The sequence below is a fragment of the Caloenas nicobarica genome, chromosome 5, assembly GCF_036013445.1.
Source record: "Caloenas nicobarica isolate bCalNic1 chromosome 5, bCalNic1.hap1, whole genome shotgun sequence".
Lineage (NCBI taxonomy): Eukaryota > Metazoa > Chordata > Aves > Columbiformes > Columbidae > Caloenas > Caloenas nicobarica.
Window position 1 is genome coordinate 4227072 of NC_088249.1, and position 24490 is coordinate 4251561.

Below are 24490 nucleotides of genomic sequence, written 5' to 3' on the forward strand. Positions count from 1 at the left end.
GTCCCGCCGGCTCCGGGTCCCTCCGCCGGGTCCCGGCCGTCCCGTCGGTCCGCTCGGCTTCTCCGCTCCGGTTCGCCCCACCGGGTCCGCTCGGTGCCGGCGCGGGGAGGAGCCCCCCCCGTGTGCCGGCGGGATGCGGGGGGTGGTGACGGTGCTGGCGGCGGTGCTGGCGGTGGGGACAGCCCTGCCCCGCCCGGGGCTACTGCCGTCCGGGCCGGCCCGCGGCGATGCCCGGCTGCGGCCCGGGGACGACGAGAGCTCGCCCGGGGTGTCGCTGAGCCGAGCCCTGCGCCTCTACGGCCGCGCCGCCCGCCGCCTCTACGTGAGTCCCGGCTGGTCCCGGCCCCCCTGCCCTCCTCCCCCCGGCCCCCACTCTTTCTTCCAGCCCCCCTTCCTCCTCTCCAGCATTCCCTCCTGTCCCTCCACCTTCCCATCCTTCCCTCCTTCCCATCCCTCCTTGCCTCTCCATCTTCTCTCCATCCCTCTGTCCCACCATCTTTCCCCCCCTTCCATCCATCTTTCCCCCCCTTCCATCCATCTTTCCCCCCCTTCCATCCATCTTTCCCCCCCTTCCATCCATCTTTCTCTCCCTCACCCTCTTTCTCCCCAGCCATTCCCCTTGGCACCTATCTCCACTTATTCCTTCTCCCTGCCCCTACATCCCTCCCTTTTCTCTATCCATTTGCCCCCTTCCACACTGCTCCCGCTGTCTCCTGCCTGGTCTCTCCGGCTGTGGAGGAACAAGAGGGCCTTCTCCTTCGCAGCTGTTTCCCCACCAGCAGCAGCTGCAGCTGGGATGGCCTCAGAGCTGCAGCTCTCTGGGGGATGGACAAACCCGAGGTCTTTGTTTTCTCCATGGCCGGGTGGGGCCATGCGGTCTCAGGGCTCTCAACCCTGTGCCCCAGAGGGGGGACATGGTGGGGGACCGGTGGCAGAGGCACCTCTGCAGCTCCTGAGCGCCCTGTGCCACTCTCCCTGCAGGTGGGGACCAATGGGGTCATCTCCACCCAGGATTTCCCCAGGGAGACCCAGTACGTGGATGATGATTTCCCCACGGACTTCCCTGTCATCGCTCCCTTCCTGGCTGACCTTGACACCTCCGGTGACAGAGGGAACATCTACTATCGGCAAGATGACTCTCCAGACGTGTTGCACCAGGCTGCGAGCTACATCCAGGCTGGGTTCCCCCACACCGCTGGCTCCTTCATGCCCACCAATGCATTCATCGCAACCTGGGAGGACGTGGGCGCCTACCAGGAGCTCTCGCAGGACACCAAGCCCTCTCAGAAGGTGAGGCTGATGGGCTGAAGTTGGATGCGCATCTTACGTGTTATGGGAGGATGATTCTTCCTTGTGTAGCATCCAAAATGTTCAGTCTCTTCTTTCTGGGCAGCTGGATGGTGGTTCCAGCACTGGATGAGCACTAAGAGAGATGTGGAGCTTCTCCTCTCAGCTCAGAGCTGTGGCAGTGGTGGGTCTGTTGGCTTTGCTGGTGGGCAGAAGAGGTTTAAAGGTTGCCTTCAACTCCATGGTTGGAGGTGTTCAAGGTGTTCCCTGCTTTTCAGGCAGAGCTTTATGGTGCCAGTGCCTCTGGATTTGCAGGGCAGGGTTGCGGGGAGCTGGGGGAATCTGTGGCCCAGGTCACCCATCATGTTCCAAACGTTTTGCCGGTGGCTTGGAGCTGGCCCTTCCTTCTGATTAATGCTGCTGGCGAGGAACCAGCTTCAGAGTTTCCACCGTGGGTTGAATTTTTTAATCTGGAAAACAAGCTTGTAGGTGGTCCATTGGGTTGGGGAGGTGACCTGAGGCTGATAAGGCTCCTGCGTGGGTGCGTGCTGCTGGACCTTTCCCTGAAAATGCTGGATCTACTGCAGGAGCCCGTCACATTGAGCTGATGACATGCCAAGGAGGTGATGGTGACGCTCTGCCGGCAGGATGGGCCTTCTTGAAATGAGTTGAATGTGAAGAGCTGCAAGAGGAAAACTCTGGTGATGCACACACACAGCCATGCGATGGGTGATGGGCTCTTGCTGCGGTGGGGTGGGCTGAACCCAAAGCCCATCAGCAGCCACCAGGTCCCCATGGGCCACCAGGAGCCGTCCCCACTGGCTGTCCCCCGGCTCTGGGGCCCTTCAATGGCGGGTCGCTGAGAGGGAAGCCAAGCAGGGGAAGAAACGGAGGTTTGGAAGGAAACAACGCACATTTTTTCCTCTAATTTAAAACTTGAGAAAGCAGCTGAAGAGATGCCATCGGGGGGCCTCGCAGTGACCTCGCAGCCACCAAAAAAACACAGCCTCCTCGTCTCTTCCCAATTGTGTGGTTGGTGGTTTTTTTTTTTTTTTTCCTCTCTGAGAAGTTGGATCGGGTTTTAAAATGAAACCAGTCTTGCTTGGAGACAAGCAGCTCCAGGGAAAGCTTCGCTCAAGACGCACTGAAATGCAGTTTGTGCCTGTGCTTTGCTGAGTTCCCTCTTAGCCAAAACTGCTACAAATCTCCCCAAACACATTTTTTTTTTTTCTTACCAAATATGCCATTTATTGAAACGCTGCCTTCTAACTGCTCAGAACCAGGACTGACCTTGAAGCCTTTACCCCTCGGTTTGGAAAGTCATGGTTTATCCTTTTTGAACCACAAAAGCAGAAACCTGGGTTAAGACACTTCCTGATCCCCAGCCTTGGGGGTCCTGCTGCCAGCAGCGCCTTGTCCCCTCCATCTCCTTGGGGACACGCTCCTCATCCCTGCAGTGACACTTTCCAGGGCTGCAGAGGGGGGTGAGAGCTGACGCCGCTTCTGCGGGAGGAAAAAATGCCCTTTTGGGCTGGAATTTGCCCTTTGCAGCTCTTTGCTGGGAGCAGCCGGCTGCGAGCTGGGGGCTGCCCGCCCCCCTCCGTGTCCCGTAATGCCAGCACATCGGTGTCACCCACCAGGTCCCCCGCTTGCCACCCACCACAGGGAAAAATGAATCGTGCAGCTGCTGCCGCAATTTGGCTGCGTGGGGGAGGAATCCAGCCCCGGGCAGGGGGTGTTATCCCCCCCCCTGGCTTTTTGGCTGCCTTTGCACGGCGTCTCTGAATGCCCGAGTGTGTGACACACACAACAAGGCTCTTTATATCCTGCTGGGCCACTGGGAAACCCTGTGATGCCCCAGGGGCCCTTCACCCCAAAATTGGGGCTGGTGCTGCAGGGACAGGCTGGGCTGGGGGGAGCCCCCACCCCTCCTACTCACTGCTCTGGGGCTGAAACTGGGAATTTAGTCATTTTTCCTTCACTTGTTGCTGGCAGTTCCTGGGGAAGAGCTGCTGCGGTGTGCTTATTTTTATTTTTTTTCATTTATTGGTCTAGCAGGACCTATGCGGGGTCGGGGGAGGCTAGCCCATATGCTGCAAATGTTGGTTTCTCCGCATTTGGGTTGACTGTGATGTGTGTGTGGATCTCGTAAGGGTTGTGCTCACCCATCCATGGGTTCTTGCTGTGGTCTTGCTCCCCAGTGCAGGGCTGGCATGTCCCCAAGGCTGGCAGGGCTGGCACAGCAGGCGGCCAGCGTGCCTATAGTGGGATGTATGGGTGTGGGGAAGGCGGGAGCACGTGCATGTTTTTTCCTGAGGAAACCAAGCTAAAATTGTTCTCGGGGAAGCAGGGGAGTGTGGGTTTTCCTCCTGTGCTGCTGGGATGGAGGGAGGCTGGTGGTGGCAGGAGGGGATCGGGAGCAACCCGATGGATGGGGTACGGGTCCAGGGATGCTCCTGGGCATGGCGCAGGGCTGTCACCTCCGTGTGTGACAGTTCCAAGGGACACCCCTGCACCAGTGCAGCTGAGAGGGGGTGGCCTGGCTGTGTCGTGGGCTCCTGTGGAGGATGCTGAGCATCTTCCCAGCACATTGTGCTGGGATTTGGCCATGCACAAGCAGCTCCTGCTCCTCCCCAGGAGGTATCTGCAGGCTGATCATAGAATCACAGAATGGTTTGGCTTGGAAGGGACTTTCAAATCTCATCCAGTGCCACCCCTGCCATGAGCAGGGACATCTGCACCAGCTCAGGTTGCTCAGAGCCCCGTCCAGCCTGGCCTGGGATGTCTCCAGGGATGGTTCATCCACCACCTTCCTGGGCAACCTGGGCCAGTGTTTCACCAGCCTCAGTGTCAACATTTTCCTCCTCACGTCTGGCCTGAATCTCGCCTCCTTTAATTTAAAACTATCACCCCTTGTCCAATAAAAGTCTGTCCCCATTGTTCTTATCGGCCCGTTTTAAGTACAGAAAGGCCACAATAAGTTCTCCCCGGAGCTTCTCTTCTCCAGCTGAACACCCCAACTCTCTCAGCCTGTCCTCCCAGCAGAGCTGTTCCAGATCATTTCTGTGGTTCCTCTGGCCCCTCCCCAACAGGTCCGTGTCTGTTCTGTACTAGGAACTCCAGAGCTGGACAGATGGAGGGCTGTTTTGGAGTGCTTGCATGTGCTGCGGTGTTTATGGAGCTGGCTGTCACATCCCGAGTCCCCTTCCCTCTCCTCTGCTGAGGTCCTGCCCCTCCATGACGTCTGTCTGTTCCTGTTCTCCCTTTGGCAGCTCAACACCTTCCAGGCGGTTATAGCTTACGATGACGAGGACACCTACACCATCTTCCTCTACCCCGATGGTGGCCTTCAGTTCCTGGGGACACGGCCCAAGGAGTCCTACAACGTCCAGCTGGAGCTGCCGGCCAGGGTGGGCTTCAGCTGGGGGGACAGTGATGACCCGAAGAGGGACGGGCTCTTCCACAGCCTGGCCAGCAGCGAGCGGGCGCTGAGGCTCCTGGAGCGGTGCGTAGGGCTTGGGGGTTGGCAGGAGAGCAGGGTCACCTTCCCCCAGCCCTGGAGCCTTTGAAGCTTTGGGAGAAGGAGGGGAGTGAGCTGGGGGTGATGGGCTGTGTTGAGGGGCTTGGCCCTACGTGCACAGGAGCTTTTTGGGGTGCTGGGAGGGGTGGTGTGGAGGGGGGTGGGTACCTTTGGGGTGAGTTTCCCACCATAGCTGTGATGATGAAGGTGTTGGTCTCATCTTCCAAGTAACAAGCGATAGGATGAGAGGAAACAGCCTTAAGTTGTGCGAGGGAGGTTGAGGTTGGATTTCGGGAACAATTTCTTCCCCAAAGGGCTGTGGGGCGTTGGAACAGGCTGCCCAGGGCAGTGGTGGAGTCACCGTCCCTGGCGGGGTTGGACAGAGATGAGGTTCTCAGGGACATGGGGCAGTGCCAGGGCTGGGTTAATGGTTGGACTCTGCGATCTTGAGGGTCATTTCCAACCAAAATGATTCTATGATTCTATGCATGTGCATGTGTGTTGCTGTCTTGCAGGGAGAGTAACACGGGGGTACCCGGCGTGTGGGTCTTCCACGTGGGCAGCGTGTCCCCCCTGGAGCACGTGGAGCCAGGGGGCGGCGGGGGAGCCAGCCCTGGGGTGCCACAGAGCCCTGAACCCCATGTCCCCGGCACCGCTGGCTACACCCACGCACTCTACAGCCATGCAGACCACGTGGCCACAGATCTGTCGGTGCGACATGGCTCGGTGGCCACGTCACCGCATCCCAATCACGGACGCCGTGCCCCGGCGCTGCTGGGCATTGTCCCCAAGGGGCTGCCTGTGCTCCCATGGGGGCAGGAGCGGAGCCGCCGGCTGCACCTTGGTGGGGACGGTGGCACCCAGCAGAGCTACTCTCCGAACCCTTCTTCCTACAGCTCTGGGCATCACGGCGTTGGCGTGGAAGAAGATGTTCATTTTAACCCTGATGGTGAGTGGCTGCAGCCCCTCTGATGATTGAACAAGGAAGTCTCATGGTGGGTGGGTTCTTAAAAAAGGTCTTTTTGCTGCAGTCTCATCCCTTCCCTAGACATGAGGAAGAAATTTTTGACACTGAGGCTGGTGAAACACTGGGCCAGGTTGGCCAGAGAGGTGGTGGCTGAACCATCCCTGGAGACATCCCAGGCCAGGCTGGACGGGGCTCTGAGCAACCTGAGCTGGTGCAGATGTCCCTGCTCATGGCAGGGGGGGCACTGGATGAGCTTTGAAGGTCCTTCCAACCCAAACCATTCTGTGATTCCTGAGCAGCCAGGGCTGGAGCAAGCGTGGGCTGACATCGCTCCAGCCAAACTGCTGCCCCTCCAGCTCCTCCCAGCCAAATCCTGCTGCCAAGGGGCTGCTGGGGCCACATGTCCTTGCTGCTGGGTTTGCCGCTGCTCTGCCCCATGTCACAAGGAGAGAGGCTCAGGAGATGGGAAGCTCAGGGGACAGGTCCTGGCATGGGGCCCTGCTGACCCTCTGTCACCAAGCTGGCTGTGGAGTCACCGTGGCATGTACCCTGGGGAGCAAAACCCCATCCTCAGACGGCTGTCTCCCAAAAATATGCAGGAACTCGACCTCTTGTCCTCTGTCAAGGCTGAAATCAGGCAACAGGTTCAAAACTCTCAGCCTCCCCTGTGCATCCTGGGCGGGTTATTTGGGAACCGCTGCTGCCAGCTGTCATGTCTTCCCGATGGCGTTTTGGGGATTGAGGGGACAGGGTGTCAATCCAACCATGAGAGGTTGGTTTGTCTCCATGTCCCCAACCCTCTCCCCTCCTTATCCCCAGTGTTCACCTACAGCGCAGCCAGCAAGGAGACATGTGCCCGGCACCACGGGCGCTGCTCCCCGCATGCCTTCTGCACCGACTATGCCACTGGTGTCTGCTGTCACTGCCGGGCCACCTACTATGGCAACGGGCGGCAGTGCCTGCCCGAAGGTATGTGGGGTGGGTGGCAGGGACGGGGACCTGGTGACAGGGTGACCACTGCCATGGGTGCTCATCTGCCTGCCCAGGAGCTGTGCATCGCCTCAACGGGAAGGTGAGCGGGAGCCTGATGGTGGGACAGATGTCCGTCAGCTTCCAGGATGTCGATCTTCACGCCTACATCGTGGGGAGCGATGGCCGAGCCTACACGGCCATCAGCGGGGTGCCCCAACCCGCTGGCCGGGCGCTCCTGCCCCTCCTGCCCCTCGGTGGGCTTTTCGCTTGGCTCTTTGCACTGGAGGACCCCGGCTCTGAGAACGGCTTCAGCATCACCGGTGAGCACAGGGGACCTGGGATGTGACACCGAGCCCCATGGCTCCGCGGGACACAGCTCCTGGTGGAGTGGCCTGGCTCCAGGGAGAGCTTATTGTGGCACTTCCGTACTCAAAAGGGGCCTATAAGAAAGACAGGGACAGACTTTTCAGCAGGGCCTGTTGCGATAGGACAAGGGGTGATGGGTTTAAACTAAAGGAGGGGAGATTCAGGCCAGACATGAGGAAGAAATTGTTGGCCCTGAGGGTGGTGAGAGCCTGGCCCAGGTTGGCCAGAGAGGTGGTGGCTGAACCATCCCTGGAGACATCCCAGGCCAGGCTGGACGGGGCTCTGAGCAACCTGAGCTGGTGCAGATGTCCCTGCTCATGGCTGGGGGGGCACTGGGGGAGCTGGGAAGGGCCCTTCAACCCAAACCATTCTGTGATTCTACGATGTGTGGCTTGGGGTGGGTGACAAGGGGTGCGGGTGGGTGCTCAGGGCAGCCCCACAGCTCCTCCAATCCCCTCCCCAGGCTCAGCTGGTTATCACCTCCCTGCCACCCTCGCAGGTGTGCCAGAGGAGCGAGGAAGGGTGCTTTGGGGATCTATTCCTTAAAAATCCTACAACAAAATGCTACCTGTTCCCTTTTCCTGCCCAGGTGCCGAATTCACCCAGAGCCTGGAGGTGACCTTCTATCCCGGGGGGGAGACGGTCCGTGTCACTCAGACAGCCGAGGGCCTGGGGCCAGACAGTTATTTAATCCTGAAGACACACATCCAGGGCCGGGTGCCGTTTCTCCCAGAGAACGTCACTGTCCACATCACTCCCTACAAGGAGCTCTACCACTACTCCAGCTCAGGTAGGAGTCCATGCTCAGCCCATCCCTGCGTGTTCAAACCCACCCCATCCCCACCGTGCTTCCCAATGTAAGAGACATCGATGCTGAAGCTCCTTCTCCCCTGTCCGGGTTGGTTTTTTTTTTCTTGCTGTCTGGCAGTCGTGACATCCTCTGCACAGCGGGAGTACGTCCTGGCCGCGGGGATGGCCAACCAGACCTTGTCCTACCGCCTGCGCCAGAACATCACCTTCTCCGGCTGCCCGCACACCCACCTGCCTGCCCGGCAGCGGCTCAGCGTGGCCCGAGCCTTCGCCCTCTACGATGGCCACGAGCACGTCCTGCGCTACGCCCTGGCCGCCCGCATCGGCTCTGCACCAGGTGAGCTCCAGCACCCACCCCAGGGTGCCCACCCCGGGGTGCCCACTCCCACCCAGCACCCACCCCAGGGTGCCCACCCCGGGGTGCCCACTCCTACCCAGCACCCACCCCAGGGTACCACCCCCCACCGGGATGCTGCTGTCTCCTGCCTGCTCCCAAAGTGGCAGCGTGCTCGCTTTACCTAAAAACAGCCAAAAGAAGGGTTTTTTTCCCAAGCGAAGCATTCCCGGCATGGAGGTGGGGACCGCAGCGGGGGTGGCACTGAGTGACACAGCCACAGGTCCCTTTGTGGGATGCGGGTGCTGTGGTGCAGTGGTGATGCCTATGGCAGATAGAAGTGGGAATGGTTCCCTGCTCCCCGTGTCTCCCAGGCCATTTTCCCCCGCTAACACCCGCATTTGCCCACAGATGATGCCGAGAACCCCCTGGTGAACCCATGCCACGATGGCACGCACAGATGCGAGGCACCGGCGCGCTGCCAGCCCGGCACAGGGATGGAGTACACGTGCGAGTGTGCGGCTGGGTACCGCAGAGACGGATGGGGCTGCCGAGGTGAGCGGGTGCTGCAGGGGGGTGGCTGGTGCACCCCGTCCCCTGTGGGACACCAGAGTGGCCACTGGGACGTGCCACAGCATCACAGCACCTGCCGTCTCAAGAGCTCCCAGAGCTGCACCAAGGAGATATGGATGAATCATGGGGGGAAACTGAGGCGGGGAGGTTGGGGGCTGCTGGGGGCAGCAGGGGAAGTGCTGCAGGAGCATCGTGGGGATGGAGGAGGCGGTAGATGTGGGATGGGCAGCTTGGGGCAGGACATCCCCCCCGCAAGACTGGAAGCAGTCAGAGCCCAAAAATGGGGTTGTCCCCCGGTGTCCCCCTCTTCTTCTAGACGTGGATGAGTGTGCGGAGGGCCTGAGCCAGTGCGGCCCCTTCACCATCTGCCTGAACGCACCAGGCAGCTACCGGTGCGAGTGCCACAGCGGGTACCGGCCGGCAGGGGACGGGCAGGCGTGTGTGCGTAAGTGCCAGCCCCAAAGTTTGGGATCCCTCCATCACTGTGCCCCATGGCCCAGCCATCCCCTCACCCACCCTGTCCCTGCAGCCCTGGTGCCGGCGACTGACCCCTGCGAGGACGGGAGCCACCCTTGCGCGCCGCGGGACCGGGCACGCTGCTTGTCCCACTCCGGGGGACAGCCCACCTGCGAGTGCCTCCCCGGGTATGCCGGCGATGGCATCGACTGCTCTGGTATGGGGACATGGGAGGGATTGCTGGGTGACACTGGGCTGTCCTGCCCTGGCTGATCCTTCTCCTCTTCACGCACAGATGTGGACGAGTGTGCCGAAAACCCATGTCACCCTGCCGCCACCTGCTACAACACGCCGGGCTCCTTCTCCTGCCGGTGCCCACCTGGCTATGAGGGCGATGGCTTCCAGTGTGCACATGGTAAGGCTGCCTGGCTCCCTCTCGTGCCACCTCTGTCCCTGTGGCTGTCCCCGTTCTCACCGTGCTGTTGCTTTGGCCATCCCACCAGTGGCAGGGAGCACACAGCGGCTGTCACCATGCCAGCACGAGCAGCTATACCCGCGGGAGGTGCCACCAGGACCCTCGCCCGTGGGCGATGGGCACGTGCCCCAGTGCGACGAGGAGGGCGGGTACCGGCCCCTGCAGTGTCACAGCAGCACTGGGCACTGCTGGTGCGTGGACACCGGCGGGCAGGAGATCGCGGGGACACGGACGGCGCCGGGCAACACACCGCCACGCTGCGGGAACCCAGGTCAGTGCCACCCGCTGCGCTCGAGGGGACAGAGGGGGCTGGTCAGGTCCTTGGGCATCTCCTTGGCGTCTTGATGGGGTCAGCAGGCACCCAGGAGATGCCCTGGCTGGCTGGGCGGGTTGTGCTGGGTGGCACAGGGTGTTGAGAGGCTGCTGGAGCAGGCAGAGCTGCCTGTCCCTGCCCATCCCACATGGCTGTGGCGAGCAGGGGGGACCCAACCACCCTACCCAGGACTTGTCTGCTGTGGCCTGAGTGCAGTGTGCTGCCAAATGGGTGTTTGGGCATCTCGGGGGGCTCCTGGTTCTTCAGGGCACCATGGTCTGTGGGGTTATAGTGGCAGTGGGCACAGAGGGGACAGTCAGAGGATGCCAAGGGGGCTGGAGAGGGGCAGCCCCAGCCCAAGCGGGGAGGCCAAACTGTGCTGGCAGAGCATCACCCAGCGCCTGCAGCCTTGGGTGAAGTGAGGACAAATCTGGGTGCCAAGCAGGTCCGGGGGAGTTGTGTGGCACCCCCTGAGCCCAGGGTGGGGGTGTTTGCTGCCAGCAGAGTCCACCCAGCGGCTGACCCCCTGCCAACATGAGCGGCTGTACCCACGGGGGGTGCCACCGGGACCCTCGCCCGTGGGCGATGGGCACGTGCCCCAGTGCGATGAGGATGGTGGCTACCGGCCCCTGCAGTGTCGCAGCAGCACCGGGCACTGCTGGTGTGTGGACGCCGCGGGGCAGGAGATCGCGGGGACACGGACGGCGCCGGGCAGCACGCCACCGCGCTGCGGGAACCCAGGTCAGTGCCCGTCCCCTCCCTGCAGCATCCTTGGGAAGGAGAGGGGGACCCAGGGCTCTGGCAAAGCCCTGAATCCCCCCCCAAGCTTGCACATGGGGTGACTTGTCACCTTCCCCATGCCAGAGCCCACGGAGCGGCCCCACAGCATGTGCGAGCGCTGGCGGCAGAGCTTGCTGGAGCACTATGGGGGCAGCCCCCGTCGTGACCAGTACGTGCCACAGTGCGAGGCGGGGGGGGAATTCACCCCACTGCAGTGCCACGGGGACAGCGGGTACTGCTGGTGCGTGGATGAGAGCGGCAGGGAGATCCCAGGGACGCGCTCGGAGCCCGGCAGCACCCCGCCATGTAAGAGCTTGGGTCCCCAGATGTGACCCTCTTCCTCTCCCCCAGCATCTAGCACAGCGTGGGTGCCTGGCACTGCACCCTGCTCCTGATCTGGGACCTGATGCTCCCTGAGCATCATATCTCTCCCTGTTCCCCCTCAATTTATGTGCCAGGTCTCCCCAGCGTTGCACCACCCAGCGTCCGCCCGTCACCCCGGCCCGATGTGTCACCACCAGCCACGGGGACATTTCTGCTCTACGCTCAGGGGCAGCAAATTGGTTACCTCCCGCTGAATGGCACGCGGCTGCAGAAGGAGGCGGCGAAGACCCTGCTCTCCCTGCACGTACAGTATCTTATGCGCCGGGACCACAGACAGTTAGGGACAGGCTGATGCTGCAGCTCTGTGTTTTGCATCTCCCTGGACCACTATTGTCTGAGCTGGGGTGGTTTGCTGATCACAGAATCATAGGCTCATGTAATCATAGAATAGTTTGGATTGGAAGGGACCTTCCCAGCTCCCCCAGTGCCCCCCCTGCCATGAGCAGGGACACCTGCACCAGCTCAGGTTGCTCAGAGCCCCGTCCAGCCTGGCCTGGGATGTCTCCAGGGATGGTTCAGCCACCACCTCTCTGGCCAACCTGGGCCAGGCTCTCACCACCCTCAGGGCCAACAATTTCTCCCTCATGTCTGGCCTGAATGTCCCTTCCGTTAGTTTAAAACCATCACCTCTTGTCCTATGGCAACAGGCCCTGCTGAAAAGTCTGTCACTTCTTGAAGGTTGATGTTGGATTTTGGGGACATCGGAGGATGGAGAAGGAGGGGCAGGTCACAACCTGCCAAGGGCAGGAGCTCAGGTGCTGGTGGAGCTCTCCAGCCCTCAGTCATGGTCTCCGAGCTGCAAGTCTCTACTGCAAAACTTGTCTTTTCACCTTCTCAGACTTCTCTTGGAGCCTCATGTGTACCTCTAGGCAGGCTGTAGTGAGGGAGAGGAACGCTAAAAGCTGGACCATGGCCCTCCCTGCACCCCGGGGAACTGGAACACCTTGCCAAGTCTTTCCTTTCCCCATCCTGAAGGTCATTCCTTGGGCTGGGTTCACTGTTGGAGCAAGTATCTCCATGAGCCAAAGGGGTTTTAAACCCATCTGGACGTGGGTGTGTGCCTGCGACAGCCGGGCTGAAAACCTCGGCAGCAGGGTTCAGCTGGGAGTGTGAAGGAGGAGCCCGTCGGTGTTGGGTTTTGTTGGGGAAAAGGGGTTTGAGCATCATTGCTGCATCTTGCAGAGTGCGCCGGTGAGATAAAGGTGCTTATTGAGGCTCTTGGCTGTGACCCAGGTGGGATTTCACCCCGTGTCCCTCTCCAAACCCTGCAGGGCTCCATCGTGGTGGGGATCGGCTACGACTGCCGAGACAAGACCATTTACTGGACTGATGTGGCTGGGCGGACCATAAGCCGGGCGAGCCTGGAGCCAGGGGCTGAGCCAGAGACCGTTGTCAGCTCAGGTGTGTGCCCTTCACCGGTGACATCTCCTCAAAGCCATGTAGAATCATAGAACCACTTTGGTTGGAAGAGACCCTCAAAATCATCGAGTCCAACCATAACCTAACTCCGTCACTAACCTGTTTCCCTAAGAACCTCATCTTTGCATCTTTTAAACCCCTCCAGGGATGGTGACTCCACCACTGCCCTGGGCAGCCTGGATATCAACAGCTCCACACGAGTTTGTGCCCATCACAGCGCTGGGCCTGTTCTGCTTTGGAGTTCTCCATCCCTTGGCTTTGGATCAGGGCCCTGAGGCAGAGAGCCACATGTCCCCAGACCGCTGACCGTGTCCATCCCTTTGGCAGGGCTCATCAGCCCCGAGGGGCTGGCCGTGGACCACCTGCGCCGAGCCATCTTCTGGACCGACAGCGGCCTGGATAAGATTGAGAGAGCCCGGCTGGACGGTTCTGAGCGACGGGTTCTCTTCGACACAGAGCTTGTCAACCCCCGGGCCATCGCCGTGGACCCCGTCAGAGGGTGAGCAGCAGCGTTTTGGGAGGGATTTGCATGCTGGACTTTGCAAGGTGCAAGAGTTGGACACGTGCAGTGGTGCCAAAGCCTCATCCTCACCCCGGGAGCAGCTCTCCTACACTGCACACCCCGTAGGAGGGCTTGGCTTTGTTTCCCATGTCCTCTTTTATTTAATAATTCAGGATTTGGCTAAACCTGCTGTTTCAGTGTCAGGATGCACATTATTTTTTAAAAGGTTTGAAGCACGCCCAGCGTTGGAAAACACAAGCAGTGCCCCTGGGGTGCCATTGCGATACAAAATGTGCTACTCCTAAGACTCGCCCTCATCCAGGAGCTACAGTTTGGGTCGTAAACATGTTTGGCATCATTCTGGTTTTCTTTTAAGAGACTTTTTTCAAGGCAAATAAAGATTAATTTCAGGCAGCATTAAAGGGAAAAACAGACTTGTTGCCTAACAAAGAAAAAGCCGATAATCTCCTACCACTCCTTACTGTTGTGTGTCCCATGATACATTTATTTCCCAAGCAACCTTTACTGGACGGACTGGAATCGCGAAGCACCCAAAATTGAAACTTCTACAGTCAACGGAGCCAACAGGAGGGTCCTGGTGAACAAGGACATCGGGTTGCCCAACGGCCTGACGTTCGACCCCTTCTCCAAGCTGCTCTGCTGGGCAGACGCAGGTAAGTTCACCGAGGTAGTTCAAACTACAACATACTGAGGCTCGAGGGGCAATAATATCTATGTTTTGTCTTTAGCCATGGCTATCTGCGGGCTTCTCTGCCCTCTTCCACTGTCCTGCCCCATGGGACTTGGTGTGATGGGGTCGGAGGACTCACAGCATGAGCTTCTTCTACATCCTGAGGCTGAGAAGCTGTTTCTCAATTTAGCTAATATAAAAAACATGTTTGTGTGGTGTTTGTTTTTGGTTTTGTTTGTTTCTTTTTTCCTCCTTTCCTTTCCTTTTTTATTTTTTCTTTATTCCTTCTTTTTTTCTTTTTTTTTTGGTGTGTTTCATTTTTTTGTTTGTTTTATTTTTTGTGGCCTGGTGACTGTCCTGTGTTTGCAAAGGAACGAAGCACCTGGAGTGCACATTCCCCGACGGCACGGGCCGGCGCGTCATCCAGAACAACCTCAACTACCCCTTCAGCGTCATCAGTTACGCCAATCACTTCTACCACACGGACTGGAGACGGTAAGGAAAGAAAAACCCCAAAAGAGCCATGAACCAGCCCCCGGCATCCCTGGGGAGTTGCTTGGAGGGACTTTGAGGCAGAGGGGGGACCCAAACGCTGCCCCCAGCCTGGTCCCTCGTCCTGAGCGCTCTCTTGGGGCTCCAGTACCACATTCAGCAACACTCGCTCATCAAGCTCAGTGCAGAACAGCTTAGAAAGAATCTCAGTTTCCTGGCAGGGACAGAAATAGTTGTTGTGGTGGTTTTTTTTTTTTTTTAGTAAAACTTGGCACAAGTTTCTGAATCTAAAGTCAAAGAAAAGATTCTGTCCTCAGCCGTTCCCTCTCCCCCCCGCCACCCTCAGCATCAGGAACTCGCCTGGGTTCCCGCTCCAGCTGGAGCCTCTCAGAACTTCCATCCCAGCTTTGCAGATTATAACAAACACTTAAGAGCTCGCCGTGCTCGGAGGAGGCTCTCGGGGAGATCATCTCTCCCTGGAACACTGGCTCTGGCTCCGCAGCACCAAACAGAAATGCACTGAATGAGCTGGATGGAGGTTTTACAGGGCAAATTCCTTTTTGCTTGCTCTGCAGGTGGTTCAGACCAATCTTTTTAGCTGCCTCTGTTCTTAAATAAATTAAAAAAAAAAAAAATTCGTAGATCACTAATGCACTTCTCCCCCTTTGATCCCCAGGGATGGTGTGATAGCTATTGATAAAGAAACCGGCTCCTTTACCGACGAGTATCTTCCCGAGCAGCGATCGCATCTCTACGGAATAACTGCAGTTTATCCTTACTGCCCCGGAGGTAAAACACACCAAACCCCACCTCCTCTTGCTTGCCTGACGGCTGCTATGTGCTTCACATGCTAAATATATCAATTTCTCTCTGCAGCAAGGAAATAGTTAACTGCTATTTCCAGAAACAACAATCTTTGCACCCAAAAAAGAACTTCAGACCCAGAAACCTGTCACTGCATACAACTAAGGAGGGAAAACCCTTCACCAAGGCCAATGAAGCAACTGACTTCCCTGCAAAAGATTATCAAGTTTGGTTTTTTTTGAAGTTATACCTCAAGTCTTTACTACTGTATTTTTTTTTTAAAGTGAAAAACATTGATTACAGAAAAAAATAATGGTTCTGTGAATCTTAGGCCATTACTCTTGCTTATACAAGCAAATTTAAAACGTAGCTTTCTTATTGAAATGTTTTAGTTTATTGGAAGAGTGGCTTTATTTTGAAGAGTTTTGACAATCTGACCACCAGGTCCTTTTACATCCAAAAAATAAGTGCCTATGGGGAGCTTTGGCTGTGGTATCTTGCTGGGTCTGATTAATCTACAGCCCTGAGGACAGAGACTGTGCGTGCTCCAAACTTGTGCAGAACAATTGCGTGATATGGTAAAGGCATTCAAGGTTGGTTTTTTTTCCAGAGAACAATTCTATATTTTTACCACTGCCTCAATGCATGTCTTTTAGTATTTATATTAGAAGAATATGCTAGAATTGATCTGTTCATGCTTGTTGGTTCTTCCAAGTGCCTTCATAGACCTACCCAGTGTAGACCAATACATGTTCAGAAATACCATTTATGTTTTTAATGCTTCACTTTTTCTAGGTTACTTCCATAATTGAATAAAATGGTTGTTTTAAGTTTCCCTTTGGATTTAGGTTTTTAAATATTTCAGTTGTAGGGTAGACTGGGGAGAAGCAGCAAGCAAGCCAGGAGCAAGCTGTTCATATGGCAGGACTTCAGCAAAAGAGGAATCCGCAGGGCCTTTATGTAACACTCCCTTCCCAACACAAAGCCAAAGACAATGAAAAAGAAAAAAAAAAAAAAGTCACATTTGCCAACTCAGAGCTCATCAGAACAATTTGTCTGTTTTCCCCAACTTCATTTATTTAAAGAAAAATGATAATCCAGTGGAAGTCAGAATTCAATTTCCTGTTTTCTTTCCAAACAGTAAAATAATACCATTTCAAACTGCATGCCAGAGTTGTACAGAGTTGTATGTAGTTCCTAATTGTACTAAGTACACAAGAGACTAAAAGCTTTTATCCGTTCATCTCCCAACTTTCCCTAGTCTGTGGTCCGTCTTGGGATCAGCAATAATTGCCTGAACTGCTACGATGGCTTCATTAATTTTTGTTTGCAGCTCTCGGAGCTCCTCTATATGCAGCAGTCGGAGAATTTGGGCGGCTTCATTGAGAACAGCATCTGGGTGAGTTGCAGAAAGAGAAGTCATATCAAGCATTTTCATCTGACACCAAGGGCCTAAGAAAAGTTTCGCCTAAGTTAAGAACAGCTTTCCCTGCTGCTAGACAGGGACAGGGTGCTCTGTAAAACCTCGCTCAGCCAAGTTGGGTCAGTATGAAGCACTCGGAGTAGTAATTTAAGTGTACGTGGGGCAAAAGTGAAGCCAGACTAGTGGAGTCCCAGGTCATCTGGCCATTGCTTACAAAATAATCTATCAGGTCATGATAATCTATGAGATTTTGGGGTAAATTATGCAGCACAAACAGAGGGAAGCAGCACAGAGGGCCTCTGCTGGCACAAGCAAGATTTACAAGACAACAGTAAGATAAATTCCTTCTGCTTGCAAATGTGGCTGCCATTAAAAGCTGTTATTTAAACACTACTCTGAAACAACATATTCCACCAGCTAAGATTTATGCTTTTTTATTCCAAAACAAAATGCTTAGGAGTGCTCGTAAATAACAAATGGGGAGGGAGCAATTCTTTCCACAACAGGCTTTTTTACTGTACGCATTATCTACGTATTTGACAGTAATATACTTTGTCAAAGGCAAACATTGCTATGTAAAAGTAACATTAAGAGGGCTGCTTACCTCCGGTGTCGAAACCAAGAATGTGCTTTTCTAAAGCAACAGGCAAACCCTTTAAAAAGAAAAAAAAGCATTAGAAATGTCATTTTGCATGTTTGGAAAATAAGTAGTGCAGTGGAGGACACTTGAGTTTTGCTTCTACAGACACGTGTGACAACTTCACAAAGTCACCACGCTGATTAAACAAGTGCCGTTGTGTCCCGAAATGTCAAACCCAGAGTCTTAATAAAGAAAAAGCTTCATGCTTAATAATCCCCCTACTTGTTGAGCAAACCCCATTGGATACACGCTGCCCACATTCAATCCTTAAAAGGCCAATACGGCAGGACTACGATAGCACCCGATCCAGCAACATCGCTCCCTGCACAAAAAAAACCACCAACAACTTGTACAAACCCGGCTGGCTGAGAAACTATCGCCCTAAAAGAGCTGCCAGTTCTCAAAGCACTGGCTGATTCGAGAGAGAGTTGTAAAAATTCTCTGTCATCAAGTTGAGTTTCTCAAGCACAGAACTTGCAGCCTCCCAGCAACATCCCCAGAGGGATTTTGCTCAAACGTTAAGCTTAGGAATAAAGCTAAACATTCAATTTTTCTAAATGCTTGGTCTATTAAGACAGTACAAGGAAAAATTTTATTAGTGGTCATTTGTAAGCATTGCTCTCTTTACCCTCTTCAGCTGCTAAACAGTTGCTCACCACATTTCAACATGCACATAAAATTAGATTTAAACAATGCAAATCTTAGAATTTGCTTTTATTATACTACCTCTAGCTTTTTTTCAGCATTTGCCTTGCATGACAAAAACATTGAAGTTCAATATGATTTGTTTCTACAATGATGAGGCTGCAAACCTTCTAAACTACCAGGACTTCTTCTGAGGGCTTTTAAAATTCTGAGTTGATCAAAGCAAAAGTAACTACAAAATGCTGCCTGCAACTACCTCTGCTGCCTTGTTTTCAAAAAGTGGTTCTTTTCCACAGCCTTTACAGTAAAATGGATGTTCAACTGCAATCTTAAAAATACACCTGCATTGTTTAAATTTAAACCGTTTCTTGTTAAGAATGCACCTTCAGAGATTCTAGCCAATATCAGACTTTATATGTGTATTTTTAAGAAATCAGGTTTATGCTTAAGGCTGCAAAGACCTCCTTGCCACCCCTCTTTGTTCTCAGAGCCGCAAATCATTGATTCAGTCTCTTCTTTTTGTGGATGAACTCCCCAGGGCCACTGCAGGCAGCTCCAATGCAGAGGGACCACAGTGGTACCCTCAGAGGTGGGTTTTTGAGACACCCTGGTACTGCGGCATCCCTCCCCCTGCCCTCCTCCCACTACCCCCATATTTTAGCTCCTTTTTGGCTGGTGGAAACTCTCTCTGATAGAGCAGATCAGCTTTTCCTGAGCCCCAGAGCAGGGGTCTCGGAGCAGGCACTGGGCTGTTCAGGCTCATTTGCACCTCGGCTTCCAACAGCAAGAGAAATCAAAAGCACTTTTAAATCCGTAACTACGCAGACTCCTTCATTTCACAGCCTTATTCCCCCAAAATTTAATTTGAACCGGCTGCACGAAACACTTGCAATGGGCCTGATCACTGTAGTCATCTCCCCTGTAACTGGAGCGTCAACAGTAAAACAGATTCCATGAGAATGGGAAGAAAACAAAAGTTTCCAGATTTCAGAGTAGAGGGAAAACGTGCCCACTTTGTTGTGCTTTTAAACCAACTTTGTTGTGCTTTTAGACTTGTCCCAGGAATAGCTTTTGGGAGCATCCGTAAAGTGATCCTGGAGGGTGTTTGTTGTACTTGATCCTGCCTAGGACAGGCTCAGCAGGCAAAGAAAGCCCAGGACAAGCTACGAGTCTCTCAGTGTAAATCTGAATCCTGTCTAGATACTGAGTACGTTGAACTGCCAGCCATTCAAAACATGATCTAAAATAAAACGAGTAACATGTCTTATCTTGAAAACTATACCTCGACAACCCAACAAGAAAAATCTCATTTTATCTGGTATATTTAATCCACAAGCACAGCAGTACAACTTTCCTCAGCATAGTCCTCATATATATCCTTCAGCTGGAGAACATTTCTGCATCCATTTTATCTTTTCCCCACTCTATCTTGGTATTTTCAAGAATGTAACTCATGACATTTTATATATTAAGTCATCTGCCAGGCAGCAGCCAGACGTTTATAACCTGTTTTCACATATAAAGTGTCACTGTCTAGTATTTTGGCCATTAACAAGCCAGACAAAAATCAGAAGCAGAAGTTTATTTTTTCTTCTCCCATCCTGTGACCCATCTATCCCCTCTGCTTTTAAGATCTCTTCTTCATTCACCTGGTATGATGATGATGATCGCTGCTGGCACAGATAACACTGTTTCCCTCCCTGCCTTTTCTCCACTCCACTAAAAATTTGATACTCCTAATGAAAATAAACTCCCAATAACATCAATCATACATTAGGTGATATTCCAGCCTACGACTTAATGATGCTCTGAGGATCAATTGAATACGAATTCTTTGTTGTGGGAAAAAAAAAAAAAAAAAAAAAAATCACTGTTCCTCAAAGAAGCTAGTTCTGCCAAACTCACAGAAAAATCCCATTTTGATCCCTGCATGTCATCTGTGCAGCTATGTAAACAACAAAAAGCAGCTTTTTGTTAACACTAGTTATAGAACCTAAAATGACTACAGCTGCTTTCATATTTTCCTGCTCTTTTTAACAGTTTTATGGATATACAAGACCAAAGCTTTGATTTAGTGTTCCAATGCTTCTGGCAATTACCGCACTGCAACTGGGAGCACCTGTGATTGCCAATTAGTAAACACCATCGGCAGTGTTATGATAACAAAGCAAGCATGGACTGTTCTGAGCAGCTGCTGGAAGAGATGAAGGGACTTGTAGTCTTTGACCAGGGACACATCTTCAGCGGGGACACATCCAAACGTGCACCCGCAAGAGACGCTGCCTTCCCCCGCTGCACCTGAGACCCAGCGCCAGCAGAAGAAAAAAAAAAAAAGCTGGACAACCGGGATGATTAAGAAATTACAATCTGAAAAAGCCCAGTCATTCCCTGGAACATCTTACAAATGTACAGCTTGTGGGTAGGAAATAATTCTGCAAATTCTGATATTCAAGTGCAGAAGTTTCCTTCACCATTCCTTTTAGGGGAAGGAGGAGTTGGATGTCCAACATCCCATTCCTCAAACATGTGCGAGGTGTATGTATGAAGCGAAACACTCCATACAAGGAACATTTCAACCTGTTAATGCAGCCAATGCTGCCAATTCCAAGGAAAAGCCACCCTACACATTTCTTCTCACACTGTAGGCCTGCTGCACTGAACAGCACGAGTAATCCTCTAGCAAATAATATAGGAAAACAACTATTTACATGATACATCATACAGGTACATACATTTGTATTCAACCACAACAAAAAGAGCTTTGTATACCCTCCATAATCCTCTGGTACTTTTAGAATCAGGATGGTGAAGATAAAGCAAGTTTCCGCCAACTTCCTAATTGAGGTATTTACACAGAACTGGTTTTGACCGAGATGATCAATATTTACGCCTACATTTCTTTACTTGATATGGAATAATTAACACCAGACGCTGCAGTGTGTATACAAACCTCCTTGGACTGACTGGCCTTCGCTATGGCGTCCTGCGTCAAGCGCTCTTGAACCAAAATGCGAATTGCCTGCGAAAGAAACATTTAAAGGCAAGAGTAATTAATTTATGTCTTGATACATTTCTCAGCAGTTCCAAGAGAAAAGGAACCAACATTATAACCTGGCATAACCTCAACTCCACAGTTTTACGAAAGACTCTTTGGAAAACTCTCTCAGACCTTACGCCTTTTCAAATAGCACTGTTCTTTGCAAGGAGTGTCTTACACAGGTGGAGTCTCTTGGGCTGTGGGAAGGCAGCCGAACTAGAAGAGACAAGGACATTACTATTAATTTCAGCCAGGACTGTGCTGCAGCAAAACCAGCTGCTTCAGGAAGAAAATCCTGCTATTGGCATCTTTTAGTAGGTGCTGAACCATCTTCCACAAGTAGAGAAACCAGGAGCAAGGTTTTTAAAAGACTGAGAGTAAAAAGGAATTATTTTTAGACAGGAACAAGAACAGCCTTGATTTTAACAATCTTGCCGCTCATCTGTTTTTACTGGCTCCAGTACATAGCATGAAATCGTATCAGAGCTATCAGTTACTGATACCTACAGCTGTAAATGCCTCTAAAAATAACAGAAGGAATACTTCCACCAGCAAGAACTGGGTCTGTCAAACATATTCCTCAAGACTTTCCCTGATGAGCAGCCAAATGTGACAGAAGCAGCCTTACTGCTTCATGTTTCTCCCCCAGGAGTTCTCTCTCTGTTTTGGGCATGATTAAAGTCAAGATGATACTAGAAAGCTGCCACTGAATATTCCAGAAATCTAACTGAAGGGAGTAGCCTGGACAAAACAGTGAGCTGATGAGGAGTTTAAATACCAGCAATGAAACCAGACCCTGTATAAGAGAGTTTTGAGTGCCTTTTGCATCAGAAAAAGGATATCCAGCTGGGTTACAGAGATGCTTTCTGATCAACTTGCCAGATTTAAATTAATAAAATGGGACTTCAAGTATCTCTCTGCTCACTCTGGCCGAGGTCTGGCCAGAAGTCTGTGGAACATTTGCACCCTTTGGCTTTCCCTAAGCATCTACTCCCAATTGTTCGAGCTTGAACAGGGATCATAAATTCTATGTGTGCACACTGCAAACCTGCTTATTGTGGTGCAGAATTAATAGTTTCACTGACACATTCTAATAGCATCAAACCCTGAAAACTAGCAGTGCTGTTGTTCACATAACATGAGTTGCCGTTGCAAGAATCTATTCTCACTGTAATTAAAAATAAGAAAATTCAGGCTGGTGGTTTTATCCAACCACTTCTGCCTGAAAGAAGTGAGACTAGAAATGTGAAAATAGTGACAAATGTAAATAAATTCATGCAGAAAACATTCCGTTTTCTCTTTGAGTTGCTAGTGCCAATCTAGATGGACCCAGATAAAGTTTGCTCAGCCTCAAGACAATCCTGTAAGAAGACCTGAAGGAATTCTGTCTAGTAAGGGCTGAGCTCATCCTGCAGATCCTCAGCATCACCATCCACAGGGTCACTTCTCTACCTGATATCCCTTTTTCACTGTTTTTTGTAGGGTTTGAGGTTTTCTTTTTTGGTAAAGGTTTGATATAAGAGATCTTCACTGCTCTTTAAAAATTGGTGAAGGATTCAAAGGCTATTTTGGGGAGGCAAAGAAGGATACCATATGGGAGAGAATGAGAAAATGGCTGATGGGATAACTGCAGGCTGATAATTCCTTAGGAGACCAGGGTAACATGATAATATTGTTCGAATATACCTGCTGTAGACTGACACACACTATATAAATTTCAATACCCACGGCATTTAGTTTCTCTAAAATAAGTTTAGCAAATATCACAGCTACTGCAATGAATGGGCCTCATTGCTTTTTTCAGTGAAATGAGTTTATTTTGGTGCCAAACAAAACTAAGCTTATTTCCATATTATGACATGGTCAAGTAGGAACTCAGGATTGCTGCAGTCTCAGTAAATACAGTACAGGTTCAACCCAGAATTTATAGATAACTACAGAGTTCTATCACCAAGTCAGAAATTTTCTTAAAGTCATATAATAGATGCTTTAGAAAATTAACCTGCCTGATTACTGCATCTAAAAGCCACGATGAGTTGACTAAATTAAACTGACTTCGGTAATGACAAGGAGTAAACAGTTCATAGGACCAAAAGTCAGGAGGAGGTAGCTGTTAAGTGTGGCATCTTTCTCGGCTGGTTGTTTTAAAACATCCTTTGCCTCAGCCTCTACTTTTCCAAGTTTTTCTTCACTTCTAGGACTGGAATACAACCTTTTCCTTTATGTTCCTCAATATTTCTGAGGTTCATTAAAAACACAGAAAGCAGTACTTCAGCTAAACTAGAGCACTTCAAATTCTGAGCAACAGTTCTCAGTGTTGGAATTTCAGGAACTCAGCTACAATTGAAGTATTTACCAAGATAATTATCCCTGCATTAATTTGCATGATTTATATTCTGGGTTCTTATCCACTTGAAGAGGCACATACAGGATGATTTTTACTTTCTATTTATGCCTGAAAAGTCATAGTATTCAGTAACTCTGCACCACAAGCTATCACACACGTCCCAGCCACTGGGGAAAAGAAGGAAGAAAGGAGGTCTGAAACTCTGAAACTCACCTTAAGCATTACCAAGTAATCATCATGTCGCTGAATTTGAAGCAGATTAGCTAAAGCCATCACTCCAGCCTTGAAATCAGGATTATTCACTGTAAAAATAATCATCATCATTAAAAACATATGCTAGTTTAAGTGGCTTCAAAAGATAGAATTTGCTTCCTGACTCCACAGTATTAGATCGCTGTCTTTCTGTAAAAGGAGCAAGGGGAAGAGACTTGTGGGATTTATGACTCATTTTAGCAGTTATTTTCCACCATTTCCATTTATTGTGAATGTGCCTAGCAGTCAAAAAAAATCAGAATCATTATGAGAGAGGTACAGCTGGGGAAGACCAAGCCAGCATGTAATATATGACAGTATCGAGGTAAACACTCTGCCATCATGTTTCCTTAGCTGTTTTATTTTTTTTAAAGATATGTTAGAGTCTGTGGTCAAAAGGCCTCTTGCTATTTCCCCCTGACAGTAAATACTCACATTTTACAGAGCTCTCTAATAAACACCCTTCAGCTGTTTCCTCATTGCCTGATATTAAGAGCCCTCCCAGCTTACTCACATCTGCTCAAGTCTCTGGGCACCTCATTCTTTTTCCCAACATGAAAAAATTCCACATCGCTGCACATCCAGATACCTGGGATTCACAGAGAGCAGCTCCTCCCTCCTTTAGTAGGAATGCAGACAAGCGCAAACAACTCCAAGTAACTTTCTAAACACTCTTCACAGAGAGGCAGTTTGAGCCAGCAGTAAAAGAATATACAAACCCTGCATTCCTAAAGCTTTAAATGGGGCATTAAAAAGTTTAACAGCTTAAAATTCACGTATGATGCATCCATACCATCAGATGCTGCACACTTACCATCCAAGTTAATCAGCGGTTCTGCATTTTTGGCTGTATTGTCAGTATTTTTAGCACCATCAGGGGTAGAATCCTTATACTTATCAGCTGTTAAATTAAAAAGCAAGTAAGAACACCGTTAGAGCTAACAACAAAACGCTTAGCATCAAGCTGTAGTTTGCAATAGCTGTATTTTTGGGGTGCGGTA

The 24490-nt window shown here is 51.9% G+C and overlaps 2 protein-coding genes across 3 annotated transcripts in view; one reads left to right on the forward strand and one right to left on the reverse strand.

Moving 5' to 3' along the window:
• NID2 (nidogen 2) lies at positions 1–16427 on the forward strand. Of its 2 annotated transcripts, none has more exons than XM_065635403.1 (22): positions 1–322; positions 982–1290; positions 4560–4792; positions 5323–5756; positions 6594–6743; positions 6821–7066; positions 7702–7902; positions 8041–8259; positions 8668–8811; positions 9146–9274; positions 9359–9502; positions 9581–9700; positions 9789–10031; positions 10575–10814; positions 10938–11159; positions 11312–11481; positions 12509–12638; positions 12984–13155; positions 13675–13832; positions 14221–14344; positions 15018–15130; positions 15218–16427. In XM_065635403.1, the coding sequence occupies exons 1-22, from the start codon at positions 134–136 to the stop codon at positions 15226–15228; spliced, it is 4101 nt and encodes a 1366-aa protein (XP_065491475.1). In that variant the 5' UTR covers positions 1–133; the 3' UTR covers positions 15229–16427. The 2 variants fall into 2 exon arrangements, with proteins under 2 accessions (XP_065491475.1, XP_065491476.1); XM_065635404.1 differs by having other exon boundaries at positions 10578–10814; positions 15218–16426.
• RTRAF (RNA transcription, translation and transport factor) overlaps positions 16197–24490 on the reverse strand; it is a 13377-nt gene continuing 5083 nt past the window's right edge. Inside the window, exons 4-8 of the mRNA XM_065635405.1 lie at positions 24304–24390; positions 23451–23539; positions 20804–20872; positions 17173–17221; positions 16197–16540 (exon numbers count right to left, since the gene is read on the reverse strand). Coding sequence (XP_065491477.1) covers positions 16386–16540; positions 17173–17221; positions 20804–20872; positions 23451–23539; positions 24304–24390 — 449 coding nt within the window. The 3' untranslated portion in view covers positions 16197–16385. The remainder of the gene's footprint in view (positions 16541–17172; positions 17222–20803; positions 20873–23450; positions 23540–24303; positions 24391–24490) is intronic.